Source organism: Halichoeres trimaculatus, unplaced genomic scaffold (genome assembly GCF_033239565.1).
Source record: "Halichoeres trimaculatus isolate MK-OKI-2021-1 unplaced genomic scaffold, fHalTri1.1 fHalTri1_scaffold_19, whole genome shotgun sequence".
NCBI lineage: Eukaryota > Metazoa > Chordata > Actinopteri > Labriformes > Labridae > Halichoeres > Halichoeres trimaculatus.
In genome coordinates, this window is record NW_027437197.1 from 23,386,106 (window position 1) to 23,412,629 (window position 26,524).

General features: G+C 38.7%; 1 protein-coding gene across 2 annotated transcripts in view; it reads left to right on the forward strand.

The window, feature by feature from the left end:
• The window catches only part of erbb4b (erb-b2 receptor tyrosine kinase 4b), a 525,535-nt gene that overhangs the window by 484,470 nt on the left and 14,541 nt on the right, over positions 1–26,524 (forward strand). For both annotated transcript variants that reach the window (XM_074694273.1, XM_074694274.1), the window contains exons 21-25: positions 12,450–12,605; positions 14,996–15,071; positions 17,679–17,825; positions 21,019–21,116; positions 21,657–21,827. In XM_074694273.1, the coding sequence (XP_074550374.1) occupies positions 12,450–12,605; positions 14,996–15,071; positions 17,679–17,825; positions 21,019–21,116; positions 21,657–21,827 (648 nt within the window). The remainder of the gene's footprint in view (positions 1–12,449; positions 12,606–14,995; positions 15,072–17,678; positions 17,826–21,018; positions 21,117–21,656; positions 21,828–26,524) is intronic.

Sequence of the window (26,524 nt, forward strand, 5' to 3'; positions counted from 1 at the left end):
GCAGCCCTCTATTCTCCCTCAGAAACACATCCTCAGCCGCTGCAGTGCTCCTGTTCACTCTGTCTCCTGTCGTCTCAAACCTTTTCCATCTCTGATCCTGATCGCCTGAACTGAACGTTGATCTGAACCAGTTAATATTTCTCAACCCTCGTGTGGTGTTCAGGTCAAATTGGTCCGTTTTATATTTTATCTCAAAGAAAAATGCGACTAGAATGATTTCAATGTCAAACTCCATGGCTTCAGCTGATTTTCTGTGAAGATTAACCACGATTCCCTCACACATTTGTGTCCCTCATACGTTGTTTGGGTCATTTTGACCTGCATACAGGAAAATACACACAAAAACATGCATGCATAGATAACGACTCACATACACAAACACACACTCACTTACAGGTCTTGCTGTTAACATACATCTTAAAAGTCCGATCCTGTGCTGACTTAGCTCATCGTTCGATTTCTGAAGCTGCATGTGAGTGTGCTGAGTGAGATAGGAAGTAAAGGGGAAGAGGAGGATTTCTCAGGATATGAGGATAATGTCAAAACAAATTCTGACTATGAAGGGGGATTTGAAGGTAGTTTGATTCAGACCATGTACCAGAAGGAAAAGCACAAGCAACGCTGAAGGAACCCCACAGCACGAATGATGAATACGTCCTAACCCTAACCAACCCTAACCCTCACAAAATGAAGAGACAGTTTCATTGTAAAATATGATCCAACAAATACTAATTTCAAACAGTAGTCATGAATACTATCTATTTTATTTGGAATTTAGATAAAGACAATACAATTTAATGATTTTGTAATTTATTTCTGAAGTTTTTTTTCTTTTCTTTTAAAAAAAAAAAAACAACTACCCAATAACGGCCCAGGTCAATTTTACCCCAGCAGTTCCAGAGGGTTCTAAACGTGAACATGGTACAGGTTTGAATTGGAGAAATCATAATGAAAACTATCAACATGCTAATGTGCCTGCCTTTAAGTTATTCAGATTTACCTTAAAATGTGCTTTATTGTGTTGTGATGAAAAAAAAAAAAAAACAACCTATAACTATAGTTTAGCCTCTTAAGACCAGAGCTTTTGTTTGGTGTGCAGTTTTAATTCACCTTGATAATTGGGATAAGTAAGACCTAATAGATATAATAACTTAACTTGGTCATTGTACAGGAAGTTTGATTATTTGTGTTATGAATTCTCTATTAGTTGTTTGTTAGTAATGTAATTGTCCTTAAATTTGTTGTTTCTTTTTTCACTAAAATGGGTCTAATGTTGTGATTTCACCATAAGATGATGCAGGCAGTGTCCTTAAATGTGGCGTCAAAGTTAAAATAAAAAATGAAGTATCATGGGTCTGAGAGACAGAAATGTAATGTCCACTTATGTGGACACTAAATAAAGACACTAATACAAGGGATGGGTACTGAATGAGGTATGTTTATAAGTAGCAACAAACCATCTGAACCAAAGGTGATTTTCCATACGAGGCATAAACACAGCGCTGCAAAGTTTATATGTTAAAGAATAAATGTGTTAAAGTGAAAAACTAAGACATTTTATCATTAAACAAATTCATATTTATGAACACATTAACACACACTTAAGTACTGAAAATTGGTACCATTGAGCACTGATACCGATTGCTAGGTACCAGGCATCGGTATCGTATTGTTTCAAAGGTGAAAGGTACCCATCCCTAACTAGTACTGATTTAAAGCTAGGATACTGTACGGTTAGCATATGCTTATGGGAAGAAGAACCCCAGCAAGGAGTGACAAGACCATGACGCCAACAGAAACTATTGTCTCTGTTTGCCAATGTGATGATAATGGAAAGTGACAGTTTTACCTTACAACCTATGGTGTCAACAAGCAGAAGCATAATGTGCAGATTGAGTTGACAAGACATGATCAGTTTATCTCTAGGGTTTCTCATCTTCGTGAATGTAAATAACTTCCATCAAGGATTTTGACCAATCAGAACAAAGCATCTTACACAGCCAGAGGATCCACAAAAAGCATGGTAAAAAACATTATTTAAGTTGTAAAATTGTTTTTATTTAAATATTTTTTCCACTGAAGGCAACCCCAGTTAGATGGACTTCTGCTCCCCTCTTAGAGTGAATCCCTGTCATTACTGGGTTTTGTCCAATCAGAATTAAGTATTGATTGTCGAGCAATAAGTTCATTTTAACGGCTAACAACTCATAAATCACCTTTATTTTTCACATGGAATCAAGAATATTCATCCTATTACTCTATTGGGGCAGGTCAGACACTTTGTTTTAAAATAAGACTATAACCCAACAGAACAAAACACTGAAGAGTAAATTTTACGTGTGGCACGTTGGTCCAGAGAGAGCTCAGCAGCTTAAACTGGAGATGGCAACCAGCATGTTTGATGCCAAAAAGATTTACTCTCATTTTAGCTACTTTTAGTTAATTAAACATGTTTAATTTTCACTCTTTGGGGCTTTTGAAATTAAAATTCCGGGAGACCTCATTTAGATGGATATTTGACAAAATGAAACTACCTTTCATCCAGCTTAATTACCTGAGTATTGGCTGTTGTGTGCTGTTAGTGTAATGGGCTGACACACTCCCACAGTACCCTTCCCAAAAAGCCCCATAAATCAAACAGTTAGTGAGACACTTTGTGTTTTTGGTTGTTGTTTTGAGTTACTTTGGAAAGCTTTAAATGTGTTAAGTCGGATTACAATAAATGGAGAGTGTGAGAGTGGAGTCAGGAAGAAAGGGAGTTTTATTAGAGCAGATCTGAGGAGAGATGAAGGAACAATAGATTGCATTTTCTTACAAAGAGAATAAACCGAACAGGGTTACTTCTTTCATCAGTCAAGTGCTTTGACATCTGTTTCTTTACTGAATGTGGTAATGGCATATTGAGCCTGGTTTTATCACGCTCTTGAGACTATTTTTGTTTCTCCTTGTAAGTGGGATAAAGCATCCTCTCTGCTGTAGGTATGGCAGTGGATTTAGCACTGATCAGAGAGAATAAATGTATACAGACAAGGTTTCCCCTCACACACTGCTAACACAGTCTGAGCGGAGACAAATTGTTCATATTCAAGCTGCCCCCTAATGTCATTTGCTAAATTCATTCTGACACGGGAGCTCAAAATGAAATGAAAGCCTCCTGCTTTCATCATTATTGTGTTATCATTTCACCCCCCTTTCTCTCAGCTTCTCCTCCACGTTGATCTGATTCGTTTCACCTCATTCCTTAAACAGTGATTCACCTTCTCCCGAGCCCACTGGGGTCTTTTTATATCCAGAGCATCCATTAAACATGTATTACGTCAAGCAGACGCTGCGGCAGCGTAAAAGAAGAAGCGCTGTTCTTCACAATGTGATAACACAAAGCAGACAGTCACCAAACAGTCTCTGCCCTCCAGAAATACTGGCATCCCAGTTAAAACGAGCAAAGTGAGACTATGCAATAAGAGCAAACCAGAACAGATGAGTCATACTGCTGAGTGTTAGGAATGATATTACTCTCATCCCCAGAAATTACAGATATGCATGAGTGCTTTAGATGAAACGCACAGTGTCTCAGTGCAGAGGGCCCAGTATAAAATATATATTTCTTCATATGAGTCTTCAAGGGCCTTGTAGTATATTTACATGATTTAGAGTTCTAAAACTCAACATTTTCATACATTGGTGTTTCAGAAAACATTTATTTCACTTTCTGTCTGCTTTGTCTTCGCTGCTGTCTCTTTAAGGCTTCCCACTCCACAGATTCTCCATCCTCTCATTGGCCAGCCCTCTTGTGGTCTGTTGGGAGCAGAGCTACAATCAGACCTTTGTGTTTGAGGGCTGATCCTCCCACATGTCATGAACTAGTTAGGAGATCCTTATGGGATGACTTCATCATTCTAACAGTTCTCATGAAGATCTTGTAAAGCTCTTGTTCTAGTTTTAGAACAGACTGTTGACAGATTCATTGATTTCTACTTTTGGATATAAGGAGTCTGAAAATCTGTACAAGTTCAGTGTGGACTTTTAGCATTGTCAGTCAATACCCAGTGTTGGGAAAATTACTTTTAAAAAAGTACTTAGTAAAAGTTACTTGTCGCTTTCTCAAAAAAGTAACTGAATTAGTAACTGAATTACTCCTTCATAAATATTATTGATTACTAGAAAAAGTAATCCCTGTGTTAATTTTGTGAAAAACCTTCATTTTTGCAAAAATTGTCAGTTTTTGAGGAGGTTTTTCATGTTTGTTCTTGACTTGCCTGTTTATGTCCATCATGAAAACACTGGTTTTAACCCCACGCTCGGCACTCACACATATTAAATCTGCAGCTCCTGTCCTGTGTCTGGCTGAGCGAGCCAGGTCAGACAGACCTGCCAACTCTCCTGATTTAGGAGAGATTCTCTTACTTTTTAACCCTGTCTCTGGCTCCACTCCCGACTTGTAATTTCTCCTGATTAACCCCTTATTTTAAGTCCTGTCCTGTCATCTCTGATATTTTTTTGAGTCAAAACAAGTCAGCTACTTGTGCCTTACATTCAAACCTCAAAAAAGCATCCTACCCCCTCCCTGGAGTTGGTTTGATCCAAAGACACTGCAGGAGATCCTCTCTGACTGCAGGTCACACAGACACACACAGGTAGCTGAAAAGTTGACTTTAGCATCAGCTGTGTTAACATGATTGTTCTCATCATTACTTATGTGTGTGCCCACTTTTCCCCCCTCACCAAAGAAGAAGAACCACTTCTTATATACAGCTCCACCTGGCTGAGTTAGCCAGGTCTGATCAAGGTTATAATAGTTTTGGATTCGTCATTATTGTTCAGTTTTAGTCAGTTTTGACATTTTATTTTCCATTACAGTTTAGTTTTAACTAGTTTTAGAGCAGGCAGTCTAGTTTTTATTTAGTTTTGATTTTTGCATCAAGGCTTAGTTTTAGTTTAGTTTTAGTTTAGTTTTTGTTTTTTCATACCCTATTAACCAGGTGCAGGATTCAAAAAGGTCAGAGTAAATATTTTGTCACACTGTTTATTTTCCAGTCCAACATAGTGCTCACTGCTCAGTCAATGCTGATACTGAACTGTTTGCTACTGCCTTAAACACAAGAACATAATATAAACTTAGTATAAAAAATATAAGCATCAATTATATAAAATAATGTTGACATAAATTAAATAAAAATAATAAAAACATAAATTATAAAAAAAACAATATAATATGAGCTTCAGTGAATAAAAACTTGGACTCTATAACAATTAAACTATTACAGATGCTCTGATTCATTGCTCCACTACGTTTGGTCACAGCACAGCGCACAGCCAGTCAGTGCAGTAAACAAGCTTGTCCCTATACGCCGCTATGATGGTGCTGTAGGGCACTAACAACTGCCTAAAACTGTCTAAAATTGGTTTGGAAAATGTGTCGGATTAATTTAAATCCTAAAGACTTTTTATATTGTCAAAAACTATAACTAAGAGAATTTTGTGTATCATTTTAGTTAGTTTCAGTTTGTTTTGTTAACACAAGATACAGTTTTAGTTTACTTATCGTTTTTGTTTTCTTTTCTAGTCTTTATTAGTTTGAGTTAACTGCAATGTATTTTAAATTTTAGTTTTCATTTTTAGTTCCGTTTTAGTTAACTATTACAACCTTGGGTCTGATACATAGTAATGCGCCTCATTTCACTGTCGCTAAATGTAATGGTGTCACAACATTTGAAAAAGTAAGTAGGGATGGATACCTTTCACATTTGAAAATGTATTGTACTACTGACGCCTTATACCTGGCAATTGGTACTCAACGGTACAGAGTTTTGGTATTTTTAGGTTTATGTGGCAGTAAATAATACTTTTTTAATAATACAATCCCAAAGTTTTTCAATTTAACTTATTTATTTTTCAATCTATATCCTTGCAATGCTGAGTTCATATGTGAAAAGTATGAAAAAATAGCCTACTCTTCCACTTCCTCACAGCTACAAGGATGTGTTTAGGTACCTGAACTTGAACTTAATTTCAGGTGGATCTGTACTCGGTACTACAGATGGAATTCACCCAGAACCTATGACAGTACCTAATTCAGTACCCATTGCTAGCAGTAAATAATTAAATAAACCATTACAGGAAAAAGTAACAAGGTTAGTACCACAGTTTTTCCCACACTCTATACCATATTAGAAAATATAGGAAAGTGCTTAAACCTTAACAGCGCAATAAAGTTTGATGATGATGATAGCTTTGTTCATCATTGCACATGTTTCAGAGCAACAAAATTATATTTCAGTTTCATCCTGTCCAAGAACATACAAAAAATTGACTGTGAGAAGGACAAGGAGAGGACAAGAACTGGTCTACCTTGCAGTCATTGGAGTATGATATAAAACAAGGTCTCATCAGACACTATAAAAATAAAGCTAACCCATTCTAAAAGACTCACTGATAGTTATCCACGTCATAGCATGACATACAAACACATCCCAGTGGGACAATGCTGTTCACCAATGCTGTCATAGTCCACGTCAGAGATTAAATAAACATTTCCCAAATTTAAGGCACACAGTGAATGAACAGAGATCATAGACTGAAGTGCTTTCATCCTTACCATGGAATCAATACAACAAAAATAAACATGAATCATCTCACACATGCACACACACTCATTTCCCAGAGAACCTACAGAGGTTCAGAGTCTCAATAGGATGTTCTGTCTCATTAAAAGTGTTTCCTCATGAATAGCGTTGAATCAGGATGAATCACGAGATTATAGATTTCGCTCTGTGTCTATATGTGTGTGTGAGTGAGTGTGTGTGTGCTGATCTTGTGTGTTGACAGCTTCCTCTGAGCCCAACAGTTTGTCTGTGTCTATCCAGCTCAAATAAATAACGGTGGAAACCGCAGCCAGTGAAGAATAAACACCAGCTCCCTTTACTCTGCCCTACTGATTTAATCCATAGTCTTTTACAATCCTTTCTAAATCTGTCTTTACGAAACACCTGAGGCCAGTCCCATGGGTTGAGGTTCTGTTCACATGTGTTAGTGCGAAAGGAAACATAACCAGGGTAGGAGGTCAGAGTATTTATTGGTCGAACAACTGGTGAGAATGTTGTGCAGTTTTCTAATGTCTTTTCATTCAGAGTTAAACATGCGTCCAGCATTGAGATTTTTTTCTATAGTATGCCACTCCTCTCCTGATCCCTCCTGATCAGAAAGCAGCCGCAGTCTGGAGGTGCGATCATAACAGAGTCTGTCTGAAGCCCAGTGATTTCCTCTGGTGGCGGACTCACCTGAATACTCCTTCCACCACCGGCCTTTCCCTGGCTGTGGTATTCTGTTTGATGCAATTACAAATCTCTGGCAGTCACTTCTTACTGTTCCCACCCGGGAGGGCAGTAAACGAGTGCGACCAAGGAGAAAAAGGAAAAAAAAAAAAGAAGTTAGTTGCTCACGCACGTCTGCAGCCGTTTCCATCAACTCCCCCTCTCAATCTCATTGTGCTGGTAAATTAAAATTCACGGTTTGCCAAGCCATCCGTTCTCCCTCCACTGCTTAATTGTCTTGAAAATTGAGGAGATTACTGGGCACGATTTATGTACAAATAAGAATCTGTCACAAACCTGGCAGTGTATACCATTACATACACACACATACTTGATGATGTGGGACTCCCACGTTTCTTCTTCCCACCCCTGCAATATATCATGCAAACTGATGCATGCGTGTGTGATGTGTAGCAAACAGCTGAGTGAAGGAATGCCTCAGATTTAAATGGGTGTTGAAGCCAATCAGCCTGATTAGTGTGTACAAGAGAGACATTTTTCTGACATGTTTTCTCCTTTGACTTTGAACATCTGGCCACAGCGTCACACTCTCTGTCACTGTGACGGTCACCATTAGGTGAGGTCATTAACTTATTTACATATAAAGCTTTGCATATTTAGATCTGCAATGAAAGACAAAGGCTTCAGACTCCTTTCCTACATTAGTTGTAGTCAGAGTATGTTTGCCTATGTATGTCAACCCAAGGGATATTCTGACCTAACCTTTGACCCCTGATCCTGATCTGCATTATTTAGCATTTAATATCAGTTGATATCGAGTCAAGCTGTGATACTTGTATTCGGCAAGATAATAAAACTGCACGCTGTTATCTTTTTAATTGGGGGGGGGGGGGGGGGGGGGGGGTAACTAGAAAACCAGGAAAAAAGGATCAGTCTAAACAATCTAATCTTACATCAGGTCAAATAAATCAGAAGGGAAAAGTTCCAGCAAAATTCATTCCAGCCTGTTGACAAAAACCCAAACAGTATCAGATCTGACAGTCACTGAGCAGAGGGATCATGAGCTCATTGGTGGGATTCTTATCTGGAAAACCATTGTTAATCTTTACATTATCTCTTCATCACTTACAGAAAGGTGTAAGCCATTCATAAATCTAGTTTTGCTGGATTACAGCAATGACTGGTGGCTGAGCTAATCTTTGGTCAGCAATGGGCTGCTGAGATTACGGATAGACCAATCAACATTTTGAAGCATATTGGTAGCTGCCTTGTTTTCTTTTTTTTAATCTGACAGTCAATAAAAAACATTTTAAAACTGGTGCTGTGTCCCAAATTGTGTACTTTGGTCTGTACACTCACACAAAGTGCACTGTGTAAACTCTGCACTTACCAAAACAGTGCACAAAATCTTACAGAGTGGTGTTGCCCCGAAACCAAACACTGCAGCTTTGCACTTACTGGAAACTGCGATCGCAACAGTTCACAGATGTACTTCTGCTTTTTGTTGATAACATCCATCAACCATCAATTTTGACTGTGCCAGCCTTACTTATGTACTCAAAATAGGAAGTATAATGGCCCTTTTCCACTAGCACGCCTTGGCCCTACTCTACTGTACTCATTTTGTGATGGTTTTCCACCACCGGAGAGTGGGCGTGCACTGCATCCACGTCATTATGAGCAAACAATGGAGTGCCCGTTGGATCCTGTCCTCAGCCACCAAACTCAAAAAGGTACAGAGCTCATCGTTGTTAGGCGGGAAAACTTGACAGGACACCATTCTTGCAGTTGTTGTTTAAAAATAGTGGTTGGCTCTTGTCCTCTTATGTCCTGTCTTGTTTTGGGTGTAGTGCCCATGACTCATTGATGAAGACATTGTCTGACCAATCAATAGCTGGCAGCCGGTTACATCATCGGTTATCCGTTGTTGACCCAGCTATTAACACAGCCCTGGAACAAGAGCGGAGTAGGTACTAAAACTAGCTTGTTTCAGGAGGGACCAGACTAGTGGAAACACGCTGCAAATCGAGTAGGGCCAAGATGTGCTAGTGGAAAAAGGCTATAAGCGCAGAAGTACCCAATTTGCATGAGTTGCATGAGTTGCTTTGGCTTTGATGCATTTGCGCCTTTCTGTTTGCTCTTTTTATTTGTTAATGGCTCCAGCATTGTCTACCAACAGTCCATCCAAAGACTATAAAATAGAAAAAAAAAAAAGAAGAAGAAGAACTGCTCCCCCTGGTGGCTGGCTGCAGTATATGTCAAAAAATCTGTCTCCCCAGTCATTTCAGATGAGCTGTGGCCAAACTTTAAAAAATTAATTCACCTGGTAGAAATGTCTCTCACATCCAATTGGTGTGGTGATTTTGTAGACAGATGGTTGTCTTGTATTCAAGTCCTCTTTTTATCTGAAAACTTGTTTTCATTAGTTATAAGAGCTTTGCGTCACGTTTAATGATGACTGACAGCCGCTGTTCTTGTGTATTTTTTTTTGGGAGATTGTAAAATATGTTAGGAGGTAGAGCCAAGAAGTGTTTAGACTTTTGAAAGAAAAAAAAAAGTTACTTTTTTTAGCTCCACTCAAATTCTCCCAGAATCCCTCACAGTCTCTACTGTGCAGACTCTCGCTGCACAACTGCCACCAATGGCAACGCTTGTGACGGGGTATTTTGGCTTCAAATCATACAATGGTAAATGGCAGAGCCACACTGTCCATTTTATAAACAGTCTATGGTATGATCTGATTGGTTGATTTAGACACAGACCCATGGCTTGATTGACATACAATCAGCAGTGAAAGCTGTACATGCACAGTCCTCACACATGCTGTGGAAAAACGAAAAGGTTTTGCCGAGTAGAGAAGTTCTAGAGGAGAGAAATATGTTTGGAGGGAAGGTTTAGGGAGACGACTCTACCGTAATTCTAATAAACATCCCTATTTTTTATTTAACTTTAGAAGACATGCTGCTGAGCCTAGAAGCTGTTTAATAAACATATGCTTAAAGGCACTGAAACAAAGTAAAGTCTTGAAGTTTTTATCCTTCAAAATATTGATGCCAATGTTTTCTCTTTTAATGCAAATGAATATCGACGCTAAATGTTGGTTATCTGCTTTTTGACCATAGACTGTAAAAAATAATGGACGTCATCTTGCTCAGCTCAAAGTGGTCACCATGAAAACTGCTCCCTCTGGTGACTGGCTGCAGTACATGTCAAAAAATCCGTCTCCCCAGTCATTTCAGATGGGCTGTGGTCAAACTTTAAAAAATTAATACACCTTGTTGAAATGTTTCTCACGTCCGCTTATTGTGGTGATTTGAAGATATTATTTGTCTGCCTTGTTTTAAGTCCTTTTTTTCTGAAGATTTCATCAGTTATAAGAGGTTAAAAATGAGGTTTTACGCCACATTTAATGATGATTGACAGCTGCTGTTCTTGGGTATTTTTTTCAGGGACTGTAAAATATGTCGGGTGGTAGAGTCAAGAAGTGATTAGACTACTTATAATTCGTATTTGTATTTGCCCTGAAAAAAACATATCAGTCCATCTTTAGATGAGATTTTTAAAAATAATATACATAAGAGGAAATGTAATTGAAATATCACAGAAAAAAAAAGCATTCGTTTGTCCAACATAGTATGAATCATTCGAGTTGTGTGTGCTTCACCAAGTTCCTTTAGTCTGTTTATTTCTGTTTTCTCCTTCTTATTAATTTCATTCAAATGAACATTTGTTTTTGTGCTTTGTCATTCTCTATTAGCTGATCAGAGTTTTCACTCTTTCCAGCTCTGTGGCACACACCCATTCTTGAAGCAACACACTCATACATATGCAGGTGCATCTCTGTGGGAGTTGCATTTCTGCAGACACGCTTGCATGTGTAAATGTACAGGTGTGTGCTGGAAATACATGTTCTCTCCAGCGAGGAATGGAGCCAAATGAGGCATTGTGATTACAGCCTAAGCAATGTAATCTCACCTCTCAGACTGCCACCTAAACCCCACCCCTCCTCCTCCATCCACTCCTCCTTTCATTCCATCACATTCAAGCTAAATCCAATTTGTTACAGTTTCAAATAAGGCCCTGTGTTGTTGCTGTGCTAACGCAACCTCAAACAAAGTAGCTACAGTTATTGCTTGTCCAATTTGACTTTTTTTTTTTTTTCCACAATCCGTCTTTCATTTCAGGTTACATCTTGTTTCCTCTTCAGGGCCACTTCTGTAGTCAAGCACAATAAGCACAACAGGCCGTTCAGACTTGAGATGCATGGTACAAAGATGCAGAAACACTCTTACACAACTGTATAGAGCTGTTTTATGCAGTTTGGGGACGCCGCTGACATTTTGTGTCAGACTGAAATCTTTGCCACTGTGGCCATGTGAACTCCAGTGTGTACAGTATTAGCTTTAAGGAAACAAAGTATAGCCCTGTGTTAATGTATGTCAGTCTTGTATCGCTTGCCAATGATTCGAATAACTTTTTTTTTGCAAAGATAAGATTTTCATTACATTATGAAGAGCAGTAACTCTATTTCTTAGAGAGGTGTTTGTGGAAGTAAGGATTTAATCATGGTGTTTATACTTTTTACTTTAGGAAAGCAAAGAAAGACACTTTTTTTTGTTTAATCATTAAGAAATTTGTCTTAACATTTAAGAACCTGAGACAAAAAAAGCTTTTCCCTTTGTTTAAGGCAAACAATCATTATTAATTAAAGTGTAGGCAGGGAGAAAGAGCAGGGAGGTAGTTTTTCTTAATTGTTCAGTAAACGTATTGAATAAAGTGTTTTACTCCAACATTCGTCTCTCCTCTGGGTCCCGTCTTTAATTGAAAACCTGCCTCTGGGTTGATGCTTATGGATTCTGCTGTTATTGCATCGCCAAGCATTTGGCAATAAAGAGGGGCTTTTCCACACCCTAGTTGTTGATTGATGAGAAGCATAACCATAAAAACACAATGTGGTGGTAATGATGATGACACAAATAATTATAAGATTTCTAATGGGGTCTTGATGTTCATAGTGATGATCGTAGTGATGATGATGATGAAGACAGATGGAGATGAGGAGCAGAAATCATACTAGCATGTGTGTTTGTGCTGAGAGCAGAGCACAGCTGGGGCTTCCAGATCAGCGACCGTACATGAATGAAGCTGATAAGGAATAACTGTGTTTGTGTGTTGCAGGGGATGATGTATTTGGAGGAGCGTAGGCTGGTTCATCGGGATCTGGCTGCTCGTAATGTCCTGGTGAAATCTCCCAACCACATAAAGATCACTGACTTTGGCCTGGCTCGTCTTCTGGATGTCAATGAAAAGGAATACAACGCTGATGGAGGAAAGGTAAATCCTGACACACATGTATGACACACCACTGACACTGATGGAGAAATAACTTCATAATTAAAGGAACACTGAAATTTTTAACTTTTGATACTCTCATAGCAAGCCTTTGAAGGAACATTTAAGAGAACAGAAATGTTTTTATTTTCCTCTGTGTTCATCTCTGACTATACTGAGAAAAGCCTAGAAAAAATGGGAAATGCACAATGTTGACTAACCAACACCCACGTTTATGTCCAGTTTCTGTAAAGTCACAGCATGCAGCCTCTACATTACTCCATAAAACACCCTGTATATCACTTCTGAGTTGGGTACAGTGCTTAATTTCCGTGCACCTGACCCTTAGAACAACTGTAAAGCTCTTCAAATTCAGAGAAAACTCAAAAAGCGCTGAATACACCACTGAGCTCCACAGACTGTTTAGGCTAATTCAAAGGTAGGGTGGGCAGGTATTTTTTGTTATATGTTAGTAAACACAACATTCAAACCGGGCTCCTCCTCATTGGATCAGTGCCAGCAGCAGCACACACCTACTGCCTCAAACCAAAGCTATGTGAACACACACCTGTAGCCCAGCCACCACCTGTAGCACCTTGTTTCTATGTGGGATAGACTTAAGAGCTATTCACCTGACTTAACAAGTTAGCACGAGCTAGTCACAGGTATTTGACACCTGGTTAGCAGGAAGCTAACATGTCACTCTTCGTCACGTGCTGCTCTCCAAGTTCCTAAAAATGCGGGAAAGTTAAGCCAAGCGTCGCTCTTGTTTAGGAAAAAGTTTTATCTGTTTGCCGTTTCGTTTCACCATGGTTGTGTTTTACTTTCTCCTTGCTCCGTCCACTATCGTGGCTCAAGTTTTTTCCGCTCTCTAATCAACACGCAACACTTGTGCACTGGACGCGCTGTGATTGGCTGAGGTAGCGATGTTGACTCTCTGTCCAGAAACGTCCCAAACAACCACATGTGAAAATACAGGCAGAGGAGGGGGTTGAGGCAAACACAGACACAGACACTGACACACATGTACAGAGGCCGGTAGTACAAAATTAAGCAGGTTTTTAACGGAAATTTTTATCATCTGTGTAGAATTAGTGAAAATCATTAATCACAACGGTATTTGAAATGCATGTGGATTTCAACTGAAATACATCTGATGTGTCCTCAGTCCATCATTGTACCATCACAGCAAACGGATTAAATAGGTTTCCATTTAAGTCAACTTACGCTGGATCTGTTCTGTTGCAGTCCGTCAAGTCACAGCTGATATGCAGCCATCGTAATTTTCCCAGACGCGGAGCTGTGGCGCATAAGTTCAGCGTAGGGACGACCGAGTGGGACAGGAAGTAGTGACTGGAAACTACCTGTAAACACCCAGTGACTTTTAAAATAAAACACACTGATAGCCTCTTCAGTGATACCTCAGAATGGCAAGCTGAGCTCCTGCTGCTGCTTAGCTTGCCATTCTGGGGGGTTGCCTCAGTGCTGTGAGGCTTCATTTCATGCAGCATAACTGTTAATTTAGATCACAACCTTTTAAAAGTAACTTTCCCAACACTCAAGATTGTTAATATATTTAAAATAGCTTATGTTGTTATTGTCCTGTTAGTAGTTATGACGGTCATTGTAGGGATGCAGTGGATGTGTGGTGCACAGTACTTTGAGATGGCTCATTTACATACAGTATCATTAAGTTAATATTTAGCATGAAACAACATTTTGTTAAAAGACAATACATATTTAAATTAATTGGGGTTCTGGCCCTTTGGGAGAGTTTCAGTGGAATGAGTTTGATACTCTTCTGCTCTATTGAACCGTTTAATTTACTTTTGGGGAAGAGGGATCTTAAAAAACTATAACCATCGTAAACAAATATGTCCTTGGAGCTCTTTATACATGGACTGGCCTCTCCAGAGCTTTGTTCATCATTTCATCTTTTTCAAACCCGCTCTTCTCAGGAAAGCCTATTCCATCCCCTCACTCACACTCTTTAAGTGTGCCTTTCATGGTTTGTGTCAGTGCTGAGTATTTTATCCCCTCCTTTGAGAAAACGACAGACACACACTCACCGTCGACACTCACCTCTCCTAACCCTCCATTATTGTAATCAATAGAATTGGCCTTCAAATCTAATCACAGTCCTAAGCTGCATCTTAGACCTTGGCACCATGCGCTCCACCTTTTTCCTGTACAGCTGGGTTTGTGTGTTCAAGTGTGTGCATCAGTCTCTTTGTGTGTGTTTTTCAAAGCCTAACCAATCAGTTCACTTTGACAAGAAGAGAAAATCTTCAAGTGTACCATCAGTGTCCTTGTTACATATAAAATGAACTGTTTTTTTACATTTATAAAACACATATGAACTCATTATGATGCTCTATTCTTGTATCTGGCAGATGCCCATTAAATGGATGGCCCTGGAGTGTATCCACTACAGGAAGTTTACTCATCAGAGCGACGTGTGGAGTTATGGTAAGCTTCAAGCTCTCTTTCTACAGGCCTTACACAATGTGGACAAACACATTTGGACTTTATTCTTTCATATTCCAAGATGATAAATTCAATACAAGATTTTCCTTTTTCAATGAACACAACTTATTGATATTATAAAAAGATAACAGAAACAACACTGACAGAAAACCTGGCAGCAAACTAGAAAAACAAGATGACACTAAATGTTATTTTAAAATAAAGTAAAAAGTATTGATTTAAAGGGAAAAGTCCCTCATTTTGACTATTGGTGTTCCTTCCATGGCTGGAACATTCTTAGTGGTAATATTTTAGGTAATGTAGTGTGTGATCTTTCTGAAGAGGGATGCACCCAGTCTCAATTGCATCAAGAGTTGTGTGTGTCCAAAAGCAGGGAACAGGAAATGATTAATTCCAATTCCAAAAGATAAGAGCTGGAGTACTTTAAAATGTTAGTTCGTGTACAGAAAACTTTTTGTCCTATGTGGTTCTGCTTTCAAATAAAATGGTGACCTGAAGTGCTAAAGTGAGTGCCCTCTCAAGGCTTTCTGCAAATGGTAAAGAATCATTTCTTCTTAGACTCAACTACCAGATCACGCAACTTTGTTATGAAATTAAACAAACTGGTTATAATCCTGTTTTTGTTTTCAATTTTTCAGCAGGAGGCTAATCAACAACCAATCAGTCATACGTTATCTGTAAATCACTTTGCAAAATGCTTAAAAATAAACAGAAATGAAACAAAATAAACAATAAGTTGGATCCTTCCCCCTCCCAGAATATTATGCATATACAGTTTGGTTTGAGAAATCTTTCTAATTGACTCAATTACTTAATGAAATCAAGAGATGAGCTGAGGAAACACTAAAGGTAAAATAACTTGTAAAAAGAATTAAGATACATATACATAAATAGATGTATAAACAAAGGATTTATACAAGAATAAACATATATCAAAAGATCCAATCAATGAAATTGGATTGGACATTTTGTGAACATATCACTGGGCTTGAAACCTTCTGTTTAGAAAGCAATTGGTGATGTCATAGAAATGTCGTTTTTATATTATCTGTTTAAATGGGTTTATCAATGACTATTGTTTGCCTGTGTATCTGTTTTTACTTTGGGAAAAGCTATTCAAAAAAATATTAATAATAGTAGTCCTTCAGCTAGCACCATCATACAGCTGTATTCTAACCTCTGAAAGTCCAAAAGTAGTGAATCACTTTTTCACATCTCCAAACTCTTGTTCTTTTTCACTGCCATGTCTCTCTACCAAAATTAGAATTAGAATATATAGCAAGTGTTTTTAGAAAAAAAAAAAGAAAAAACTTTCCTCAAATCTAATTTTAACTGTTGAATGATTGTAATCACTGCTCCAATGATAAGGTTGCACTTTTTTTTCTTTATTTGATGGTTTGATGGTTTGATTTCACTGACCTAAATTCAACTTATAACCTCATTGGTCACAAGGTGTATGCATTAATACTTTAAAACTGACTCGCTTTGGTTCTGTTGTTGTTGTTGTTGTTGTTTATGTCTGTTTTTGTTTTTTAGAACCTGCATAATATGTGTATTATTGTGTGAAAGTTTCCAAAGGCAGTGACTGTCATTAAGTTCCTGTGCCACCAAAGAACAACTGATTCTTTGCAAAATGTTATTTAAATGGCAGACATGTCCATCTGCTAATGAATACAATGGAATTACTACTCTCATTGCCACTGTACTGTACTTACTTAATTAATAATAAGACATGATAACAGACAAAAGCAGGTTTAATTGATGCCGTGAAAGTCGATTCCAAGCTTCTAAAACTTCAACTTTTTGCTGGACAGGCCTTTTCTTACTGCTACACTGCTCACGAGAAGTCCACCAGTGACTCCTAAAGTCAGTTTAAAAATAATTCTCAAAAAAAATTATGCAAGACGGGTCAAATCAAAGAGAATAATGTGCGTTTGATTAAGAGTCTGAGTATGGTTTAGTGCCTCCATGTCCCAGTGGTCCTCTATGACCGTGGGCTATTATCCATCTCTCCATCTTATGGAGTGCATTTACTCTTCTTACCACTCATTAGCTCATTAACACTAACACGATTAAGACTGACGAAAGTTCAGATTGACTGATGACTTTCAGGACTCTGATGAGTTCCACTCCTCCACTCAGCCTCTGTCCTCTGTTGACTTATGTCATCTTATCGTCTCCTCTCGTCTTTAGTCTTTGGTTGCTTTTTTTTCCAGTGCTTCCTTTTTTCTTCTACTCGAGCTCTCCCCTGTCTCTACATCGTCTCTGATCTCTTTTACTGCCTCACATCTTTGCTTTTCCCCCTCATTCTTCTTTCTTCTTCTCTTTCACTTGTCCTGATCTGTCTTCTATTTTCCCTTTGCAAGTGTTTCACTTCTCTTCCCATCTTTCCTTGGCTCTTCTCTGACCTTGCTCATCTCACTCTGTGGGATCATGTCCACTCTTCACCTCCTCTGTTTACTTTATCTTCACTGAGAAAATGTTCTGTTCTACTTCCCTGATTTCTTCCTTCTGTCCCCACAGTGATGTTATTTCTTCTCTCTTTTGTCTCACCTTACTTACTTCTTGCATCACTCTTTTGTTTTCTAGGAGTAACCATATGGGAGGTGATGACATTTGGGGGGAAGCCATATGATGGGATTTCCACCAGGGACATCCCAGACCTGCTGGAGAAGGGGGAACGACTGCCTCAGCCGCCAATCTGCACCATTGACGTCTACATGGTCATGGTTAAATGTAAGTTGAACTTACAGGTTAGGGGAACATCAAATACCATACAATAGCATGGATAAAACAACATCAATAACCACAGCTTCAAAAGTGGCCACTTTTAGGTTCACATCCTCTTCAAAAACGTGTGTGTTTAACATTTTAAACTGGAGAAACCACAGGATTTTGAGCATTGCTTTCTATTTTAAACTGTTTCCTTTTTTTTTTTGTCTGAGTGTATTTTATAAAGTAAAAAGTCAATGGATTTCAGGGTAAAGTGGAGGTCAACTGATCATTATTGAAGCAGACAAAACTAATTACACTTTTATTCAGTGATTTTTAAAATGCCACAACAGTGTTTCAGCACTGAGAGCTCTGAGTGGGGTCAAGGATACAGTTCTTCAAGTTAAAATGTTCAAATTCAGCCAACCTTCTATTTCAGAGGTTCTTTTCAGTCATGCAACACTTTGGCTTCTCTGTCAGCGATCAAGCCAAGAAATCCTCCAGAACTGTTTCTCGTTATTGTGGCTGGATACGACCCCCTGATGCCAACATGTTGGCGGGTCACTGCTGCCGCGTACTCAGCGCCCCCCCCTAGGGGTCACAGGTGGCGCTGTAACCTCTGGCCGGTGCTGCCAGGACGAAGCCTCGGTGCCAGGGCCACCCGGGCCTTGTCCTCTAGCTGAAGCCTCAGGCCCTCACTGTCACCTTGGCTCTTCTGACACCCTGAACCTAAGCCAAGCTGGCAAGCAAGCAGACAATCAAACACACACAGACACTCTGCAGGGAGAGGTCACTGTCACCTGACTTTTACCTGTCTCTTTTTTTTTCTACACTCCCTGCAAAACTCAGTGTATTTCCATCACATTAGCAGTGTTTTCTCACATTGACCCAAGGCTTTACAACTAAGAGCTAAAACAAGCTAATAATTATCCTTAAAGATGCTAGGAGGAGGATCTGTTTTAATTGGACTGCCTCATCACCTTCTGGCCCGGAGTCTCATGCACACTGTTGTAAAGATGTGACTTTTAACCTGGCGTTTATTTGTTTTGGAATTAATTTTCTTTGTTCAAGTCAACTTTTTTACTGGATACCAGGTGATGAGGTAAGGTAGATTAGGGTTATGTCGCGATATTGTTTGAAACATGTCATCAAGCAAATGTTGTAGTAGCTGGCTATATGTAGTGCTATCGGTAGCTCTGTGTCCCGACATATCTGTAGGCTAACGTCACAAGTATACACTGTCAGTTTGTATGTAGTTTAGTAGCTGTTTATATTTAGCACAGCTAGCAGCCCGGTGCTCTAGGACATGTCTGTAATGTGTAACTTTAGTGAATCCTGGTTATGTGCTGCCAGTCATCTACCAATCAGAGCTAACTTAACCTCACTCTTCATTTTATTGATAGACTCTCAAGTTTGAACAGACCACTGCAGAATAACTGCTGACTGTGGGTTGGAATGAACATTAGCACAAACAGTTTAGCTCCTGTGTTAGCCTTTAGCTCGTGCTCTATCTCTCTCCTGTTTATCTTTCTTCTGCTCTTCTGTCCTTTTTCTGTCTGACAGTTAGGCTCCAGTGTCCACCATCACTACAAAATTAATCACATAAATTGTTTTCAGCAGAGAAAAACACAGATCTATCTTCTCACTGCTAAACTTCATCAGCTGGCATGGTGTCGTCATGCTTGACCCTATTGGGAAGCAAAGAAGTAGCATTTAGAAATAACCTGTAAACTGTAAAATTGGTGCTGATAATCTCATTTCAAAGTGTGGATTACAATCAGGCAAATATTTAGAAGGGAGACTTTTCAAGATCACTCAGAAACTCCTCACAGCCCCTTTAAATGCAAAGACAGTGGACAGAGGCACTTATCTGAAAGGTATCTGTACCCCCATTACTCACACCAGAATTCAGCCGTGGTGCCAGAATGATGAAAGATGGAGAGACATGGTAACCAAAACAAAGTAGCACAAAAGTAGGACAACTGAGGCAGAGCTATTGTGATGGCTTCAGAAAATGAACGGAACTATCACACAGCAAAATCATGGCCTTTTTTTATTTGATCAAAAGACTTTGAAAGCATTTTTTAAAATATTCTATTATAAAGGTCGGCTAATATTTTCAGTGTCTGTTTTATCTTTAATTTCTTTTTTTTTTTCTTCATAAAGACATTTCTTGTTGAAAAACTATTTCCTTTGAGGTTTTGGTGTGAGGTCATCGTGTTATAAGGGTTGTCTTATGTTTGTCAATTCAATAGACATGCATCCAAATCTGTGTCACTGTGTCTTTCTGGATCTGTCTTCTGATACTCCTAACAGGCGCTCCTCACAGCCAGATCACATGATTGCTTTGGCATCGTCCCCGTGTGTTAGCAGAGGAATTGGCAGCAGCGCACGTTTCTCCATATGGCCATTTCAGTGATGAAACAGTGTTTATCTTTAGATTGGAAAAAGGAATTACAACTAAGTGCACTTCATTAAAAAATGCTGTAATTGTTCATTATGGGAGCAAATCACAAAGTTAGAAATAATGGAAAAGCAGTGTTTGGAGAATCTTTGGAGACCTTTGGGGATGGAGAAAAAATAGGTAAAAAGTTTAAGTGCTGTTTTTGATCATACTCTGCATTTTTGTGATTTTTTTTTTTTTTTTTTTGCCATTGTTTAAATGAGTGGGTGGGCTTGGTGGCGTTCAAAGGTACCATTCACTCCTCACCATCCAGTCATTTGTGGAGAAGCCCTTATTTCTTTATTTTATTTTATTTTTTTCATTTTTTTATGATTAAAAAAACATACTGTACACAAAGGATCCATATCTGCACTTATGAATGTTTTAATGCAAATAGCTGAGAATAAAACATGCCATACATATTTGACATGGTCTGCGTAGGAAGAACCCTTGACACCAAAGTGTGAAGAATACAGAAATGCTCGGCTTGATCATCACTGACATGCTCGCCCCTTTGTGCACCTTTCCTCCTACTTATGTGTAGTTTCATAGAGGCAGGGAATTCAGTCATCTAGATGGATATGGATGCAGATGTGGATAAGGCTTTAGTCTACTACTGGCAACATGCTGTCGGGATCACGAACATGAAAGAGGTCAACTTTAAACCCAGGCACAGAAACACACCAGGGGATGCCCAGTGTTCAATGATTCAAACTCCAGTATCATGAACCTTGTATTAGTAAAAGCCTGAAGCAACCCTGTTTTTCTTTTCAGGCTGGATGATTGATGCAGACAGTCGGCCAAAGTTCAAGGAGCTGGCTGCAGAGTTCACCCGCATGGCTCGTGATCCACAAAGATACCTTGTCATTCAGGTATGTTGATTTTGATGACAGAAATGAATCCCAGAATAAACTAAGTCTTTTATTTTTATATTCAAGCCTGCATAAGACAGCTTTATCTAAGTGAAAACTGGACTGTCTTTCTGTGTGGTTATTTGTGTTTCATCTTCTAATGATTGCAGGGTTAGGAGGGTAAAGGTAATCCATAAACAGCTCTGAACACAATTAATTCTTTGCGAAAAGTACACTAACCTCCCATCACTGTACTCATCTTTATTTGCCAGAACTGGGCCTGGAGAAGAGACAAATACTGTAATGCTGAGGCTTTAATAGCTTAAGTAAAATATTAATGATCAGATTTTAAAGCCTTCCAGTAAAAACAGCTCATTCTCATTTAATTCTCTTCTCAAGTTACTTTGCTTCTTAATGTTTGTAACCAAACTTTAAAAAGTGACAGTACTGATAAAGTAACCATTAAATAGCCTTCTATGTGTGACAATAACCTCATTTTAAACCAGATTTTCAGCATTTATCTGAACCCTTTTAAGCTCAACGTCAACACACTTGTTTTAGGGGGATGACCGCATGAAGCTGCCCAGCCCCAATGACAGCAAGTTCTTTCAGAGCCTCCTCGATGAGGACGAGCTGGAGGACCTGATGGATGCTGAAGAGTACTTGGTGCCACATGGCTTCAACATCCCACCGCTGGCGTACACTCCCCGCACACGCATCGACTCCAATAAGGTACTTTTTTTTTTTTTTTAAATCCTTCTTTTTGTCAGAATAGCTAAAAATGAGACTTGATACTGTAGGCAGGAGCTAATGTGCTCATAAGCTTGCTGGAACAGCTTTATTTTCTCGTTGTGGTATTTCCCCATTCTTAATGCTTGTCTATGGGGGTTCCTAAATGATGGGTTTTTTATTGTGAGTGATGAATCCCAAAAAATGTTCCCTCTTTTAACTCCAAAAGCAAACAAATATTTCTCTAATTTTAAAGTAAAGCTGAATCAAATGAACAATATCTACCCTGATTTAAAAACCATTCAGAGTACATTCATCGTATTTAGGTTTTCATGTGGGAGCAATCTGCAACCATTATCGTAAAGATATAACACCCATTTTACAATAAATGCATTAAAACAACATCAAATTAAATTTCAAAAAAGGATCATGAGTACGGAAGCCTGAAGTGGACATGATTGTGCTGTCCTATAATAAGTTTGTTTCAGTTACCCTCTGCAGATCTCAACTTGCTTAACTACTAGCCATAAGATTTTTTCTTCTTTCTGCTCCTTCTCAAATTTTTTTAGACTCATTTGGTTTTTGTATTGTACTTATACTTTATCTTTATCATGAATTAAATAAGGACAAAGACAAACAAATTTATTTAAAAAATTATATATATATATATATATATATATATATGAATATATATATATATATATATATATATATATATATATATATATATATGAATATATATATATATATATATATATATATATATATATATATATATATATATATATATATATATATATATATGAATATATATATATATATATATATATATATGAATATATATATATATATATATATATATATATATATATATATATATATATGAATATATATCGTTCGCAAGCCATCGTTCTTTCAAACATCACGCAATCAAGGTTTAGCTTTTTACTCCTCCAGCAGGTTTACTCAAAGTATGGTGTCATCCTCGATGTTGTACAGGTTGATGGGTGGGTGCTTTTTTTTGTGTGAATGAGTGTGTTTGTTAGTCTAATTCAACTGACATGCTGTGACAAGAAAAGTAAACAAACATTTTCTAATTGAGCACAGAATCTAACGAAAAAAAAAAACCTGTTGACAAACTATTCCGTATCTTGTGACCTTATGCACTTCCACTTATTACCATGACACCATGAAAATATGTCTATTTACTTTTATTTCCTGCAACATCTGCCAACCAGAGCACAAATACAAACCTTCTAAAATATTGATCTTCAGAAAATTAACATATCCTAAGATTTGGCTCTGACAGAAATGTTTATTTCTCAATGAATGAAAGTTAGTACATGATTGCAGGGCTCTACACCAACTTTTTTACTGGTAGCAATGGTGCGACCAAACCAGCACATGATTTGGTCACATCCTTGTTTATTTATTTGGAGGGGAGTGCAGTAACTCTACCTATGATTTTGCTTGATATTTTATTGTAAATATAAAGTTTGCAACAAGCACTGACGAACAAAAAAGGTTATTTATTTTATGTAAATTTAAAGGAAGACAATAAAAATGCTTCCTAAATAAAAGCAAAGAATAATAACAGACATTTAAGTGTTAACATGTCAGGGTTATTATAGTCAACAAAAACATTTTCCTTGAAATAAAAGATAAAAATGAAGCTTTACATAGAACAATAACTACAATTCATTAGCAAGTTTACAAAACCTACTAATATAACTTAAAATGACAGAGAAAATGTCTTCAGTTTTCGTCTTTGTCAATCTGTTTCATACATAAACTCCTCACTTTTACCAATCGGGAGTGCTGACAGGCTGCCAACACTCCGGAATATGGAGTTGTATGCAAATATGTATGCAGTTTTCCTGGCTTGAGATTTCTCCTGATTGTCCCCCAACCTTAAGTATACTCCTGTGAGCTCTAACAATTTTCAAAGTCAAATCAAGTTCTGTACTTGATTGTATATCGAAAACTCAAAACCATCCACCCCCCTTCCCTCTTAGTTGGTTTGATTCAAAGCGGCTGCATGAGACCTGTTGTTGTTTGACCTACTGTTTCCCTTTTTTAGTTTTGTTTGGTGACAGTTTCAAGCCCTGGTTGGGCTAGCTTTTTTTGTTTGTGTTAATCTCTTTAAAAATGTATCAGGTGCACTAGTTTTAACATCACAGTAGTTGTGTCATGAGTGCCCTAAATGACTCCTTAAGATGAAAACCATTAAAAAGGTTGAATGAAAAAGGTCTAAGTCCTTCACAATAAATAAAAGTTCAACTGGCAAAAGCAAATCAACTACACCAAAGCGTATTTATGATTTGTACTGTCACAAGATTTAATGAAAGTCTCAGCCTCAGCCCAGATGCAGGAGGAAAAAACAGTTTAGGAACCGCCTGAAGATCCTGTGTCTCTCAGTGAACCCTGGATGATGGCAAGAGCTTCATGAGGTGGTGTGGTTTTGAGAGTCTGAGGCTTGAACAGCTCACTGATATGCTCCACTGTAACATCCGTGAGGATTTTCAGCACCTCTGCCTCAAAGCAGTCCAGCTTCTCCCTGAGAACGTCAGGCGGGTAAATCTGCCTGACTTTTCCTCCAATGGAACAGACGACAGCATCTCTAACAGACCGAGAGAGGGAGACCTTGTGGAGAGGTGTGGAGAGAGTTTTGGAGACCGCGTCACAAACAGCTTTGGCGACTCCCACAGCCATCTTGCTGAGCGTCTCAGATGGCATGTCACAGGAAACGTTCTCCTGGGGTTTCCAAAAATCCTGCAGGACTCTTGGCACCAACTCTACAACCACTTCTTGAGGGCCCAGTGTTCTTGAGACTGGAGCTTCCTGCAGCTGCTCCACGAGGATCCCAGCGTACTCCTCTGCCTTGTTCAGGATCTCGGGATGCTTGAAGAAAGCAGGAATGGTGTCTGGTGACTCAAGCAGTCGTCTCGCCTGAAACTCGACGTCTGTCTTCAGCAAGTTGTTGTTGACCTCCCAAACCAGCTTGAGGAGAGGCTGGATATTATCTTCAAAATCTCTAAACTCCAACTCCCACAGATGGACTCGCAGGGATTTCCTGCTTTCCTCCACCACAAGGTCCACCATGGCTTCAGCAGTCAGCTCAGGGGGAAGCCGGCTGCTCTGTTGACGCCGGAGAAGTTCAGTCAATAACGCCACCTTGACTTTGTAGCTTGGAAGGTACCAGCAGCACTGCGTGATACGCTCATAAACTGAGGTGCTGAACAGCAACCTGATGGGATCGTAGATTCCTTGACTTCCTTCCAGAAACGCCATGAGGGAAAGGAATCCCAGCAAATAGTAAAAATCTCTTAAGAGTGTGAAAATAAACCAGCAGACTCGAGCTCTCCTACAGGATTGATCTTCCCGGTTGAAAGAACACAAAGACTGTGGTTTTCAAACTCTCAGGGTTACTGTTTCTGTGACGATTTTTTACAGAGATCAACCTTCTAGATCTCAGATTAAAATGTCTATCGCCATGGTAATGACTCAGAAAATACTGTCTTTACCGCAGCAGGGTGATTGAACCATGATATAACAGGAAACAATATGAAGTAAAAGCAGTATTTTGACCATGTTGAAATGAGTTTTCTCAGTATGTGGTCTTCTGCAGGACTCTCCTGCTCAAGAAAAAAATAATTGAGACCTTAAACTGAGCTCACACTGCTTTCTTACTTTCCCTCTCATCTCCCTGTTGCTTGCTTTTCTCTTGTCAGGGTTTTTTTTTTCTGCTCAGTCTCCATTGTGAAACTATGGTAATTGCCTTCTTCAAAATTGGCCTTTTCTGCCAGATTCTCTCAGTTCTTCAACTGTTCAAAGCTTCTCTGTCTATCTTTGGACTTAAATCTATCACAAAACCAGTCACACAGCCAGGCAACTCAGCCATTTTGTATTCCAGCATCCCCCTGAGTGTGTCAGGATAAAACTGCCTGCTGCATGCCAATGAGAGACATGACTCCTTTTCCAACTCTGCACTGTGCATCTCGGGGGGTGACACATTATTTATTTCATCTTTGTAAAATTATCCTCCATAGCTTTGACTCTGACTCTTTTTCACTGTGGTGGATGCTGTTTTTTAATTCACTCATCCTGTAGGTGACAGTAGCTGTTTCAAATCTGGTAGCAAACTAAAGACAGCGTTTACCTTAATATGAAGTCTTCTTTGACACACACAGCACCCACATTTTTCTCCACTAAACCCCAGTTATGTCCGAAAGTTCCCTTTACTTTCTGCAAGCTCTACTTAGCCTTCTGAAGTGTTCAAGCGTGACCTTTTTTCCCCAACCTCATCTTAAAAATGGATTCATTAGGTCACAAAAGGCTTGGTAGCCAACATCAAAAAATATAAAGTAAATGTGACCTTGGCTTTTCTTACAGTTGTTCTCTTTCTTTTCTATGCCGATGACACAATTATATATTGTTTTGGCATAACCCCAGCTAAAGCTATTGAATCTTTGCAGAAAGCTTTTGATGTTGTCCAGCACACTCTCCAAGAGCTAAAACTAGTTCTTAATGCTGATAAGACCAAGCTAATTGTCATGTCTTTGGGTTAAAAGATTTGTATATTTAATAAGATAAATAAGTTAGTTGAAGAGTTAGAAGTTTGTATATTTCATTATGCGTGTGTTGGAATGTTTTGAGTAGAGGCGTCGGAGTGGCACCTCTTTACCTGTGAGGATCATTCG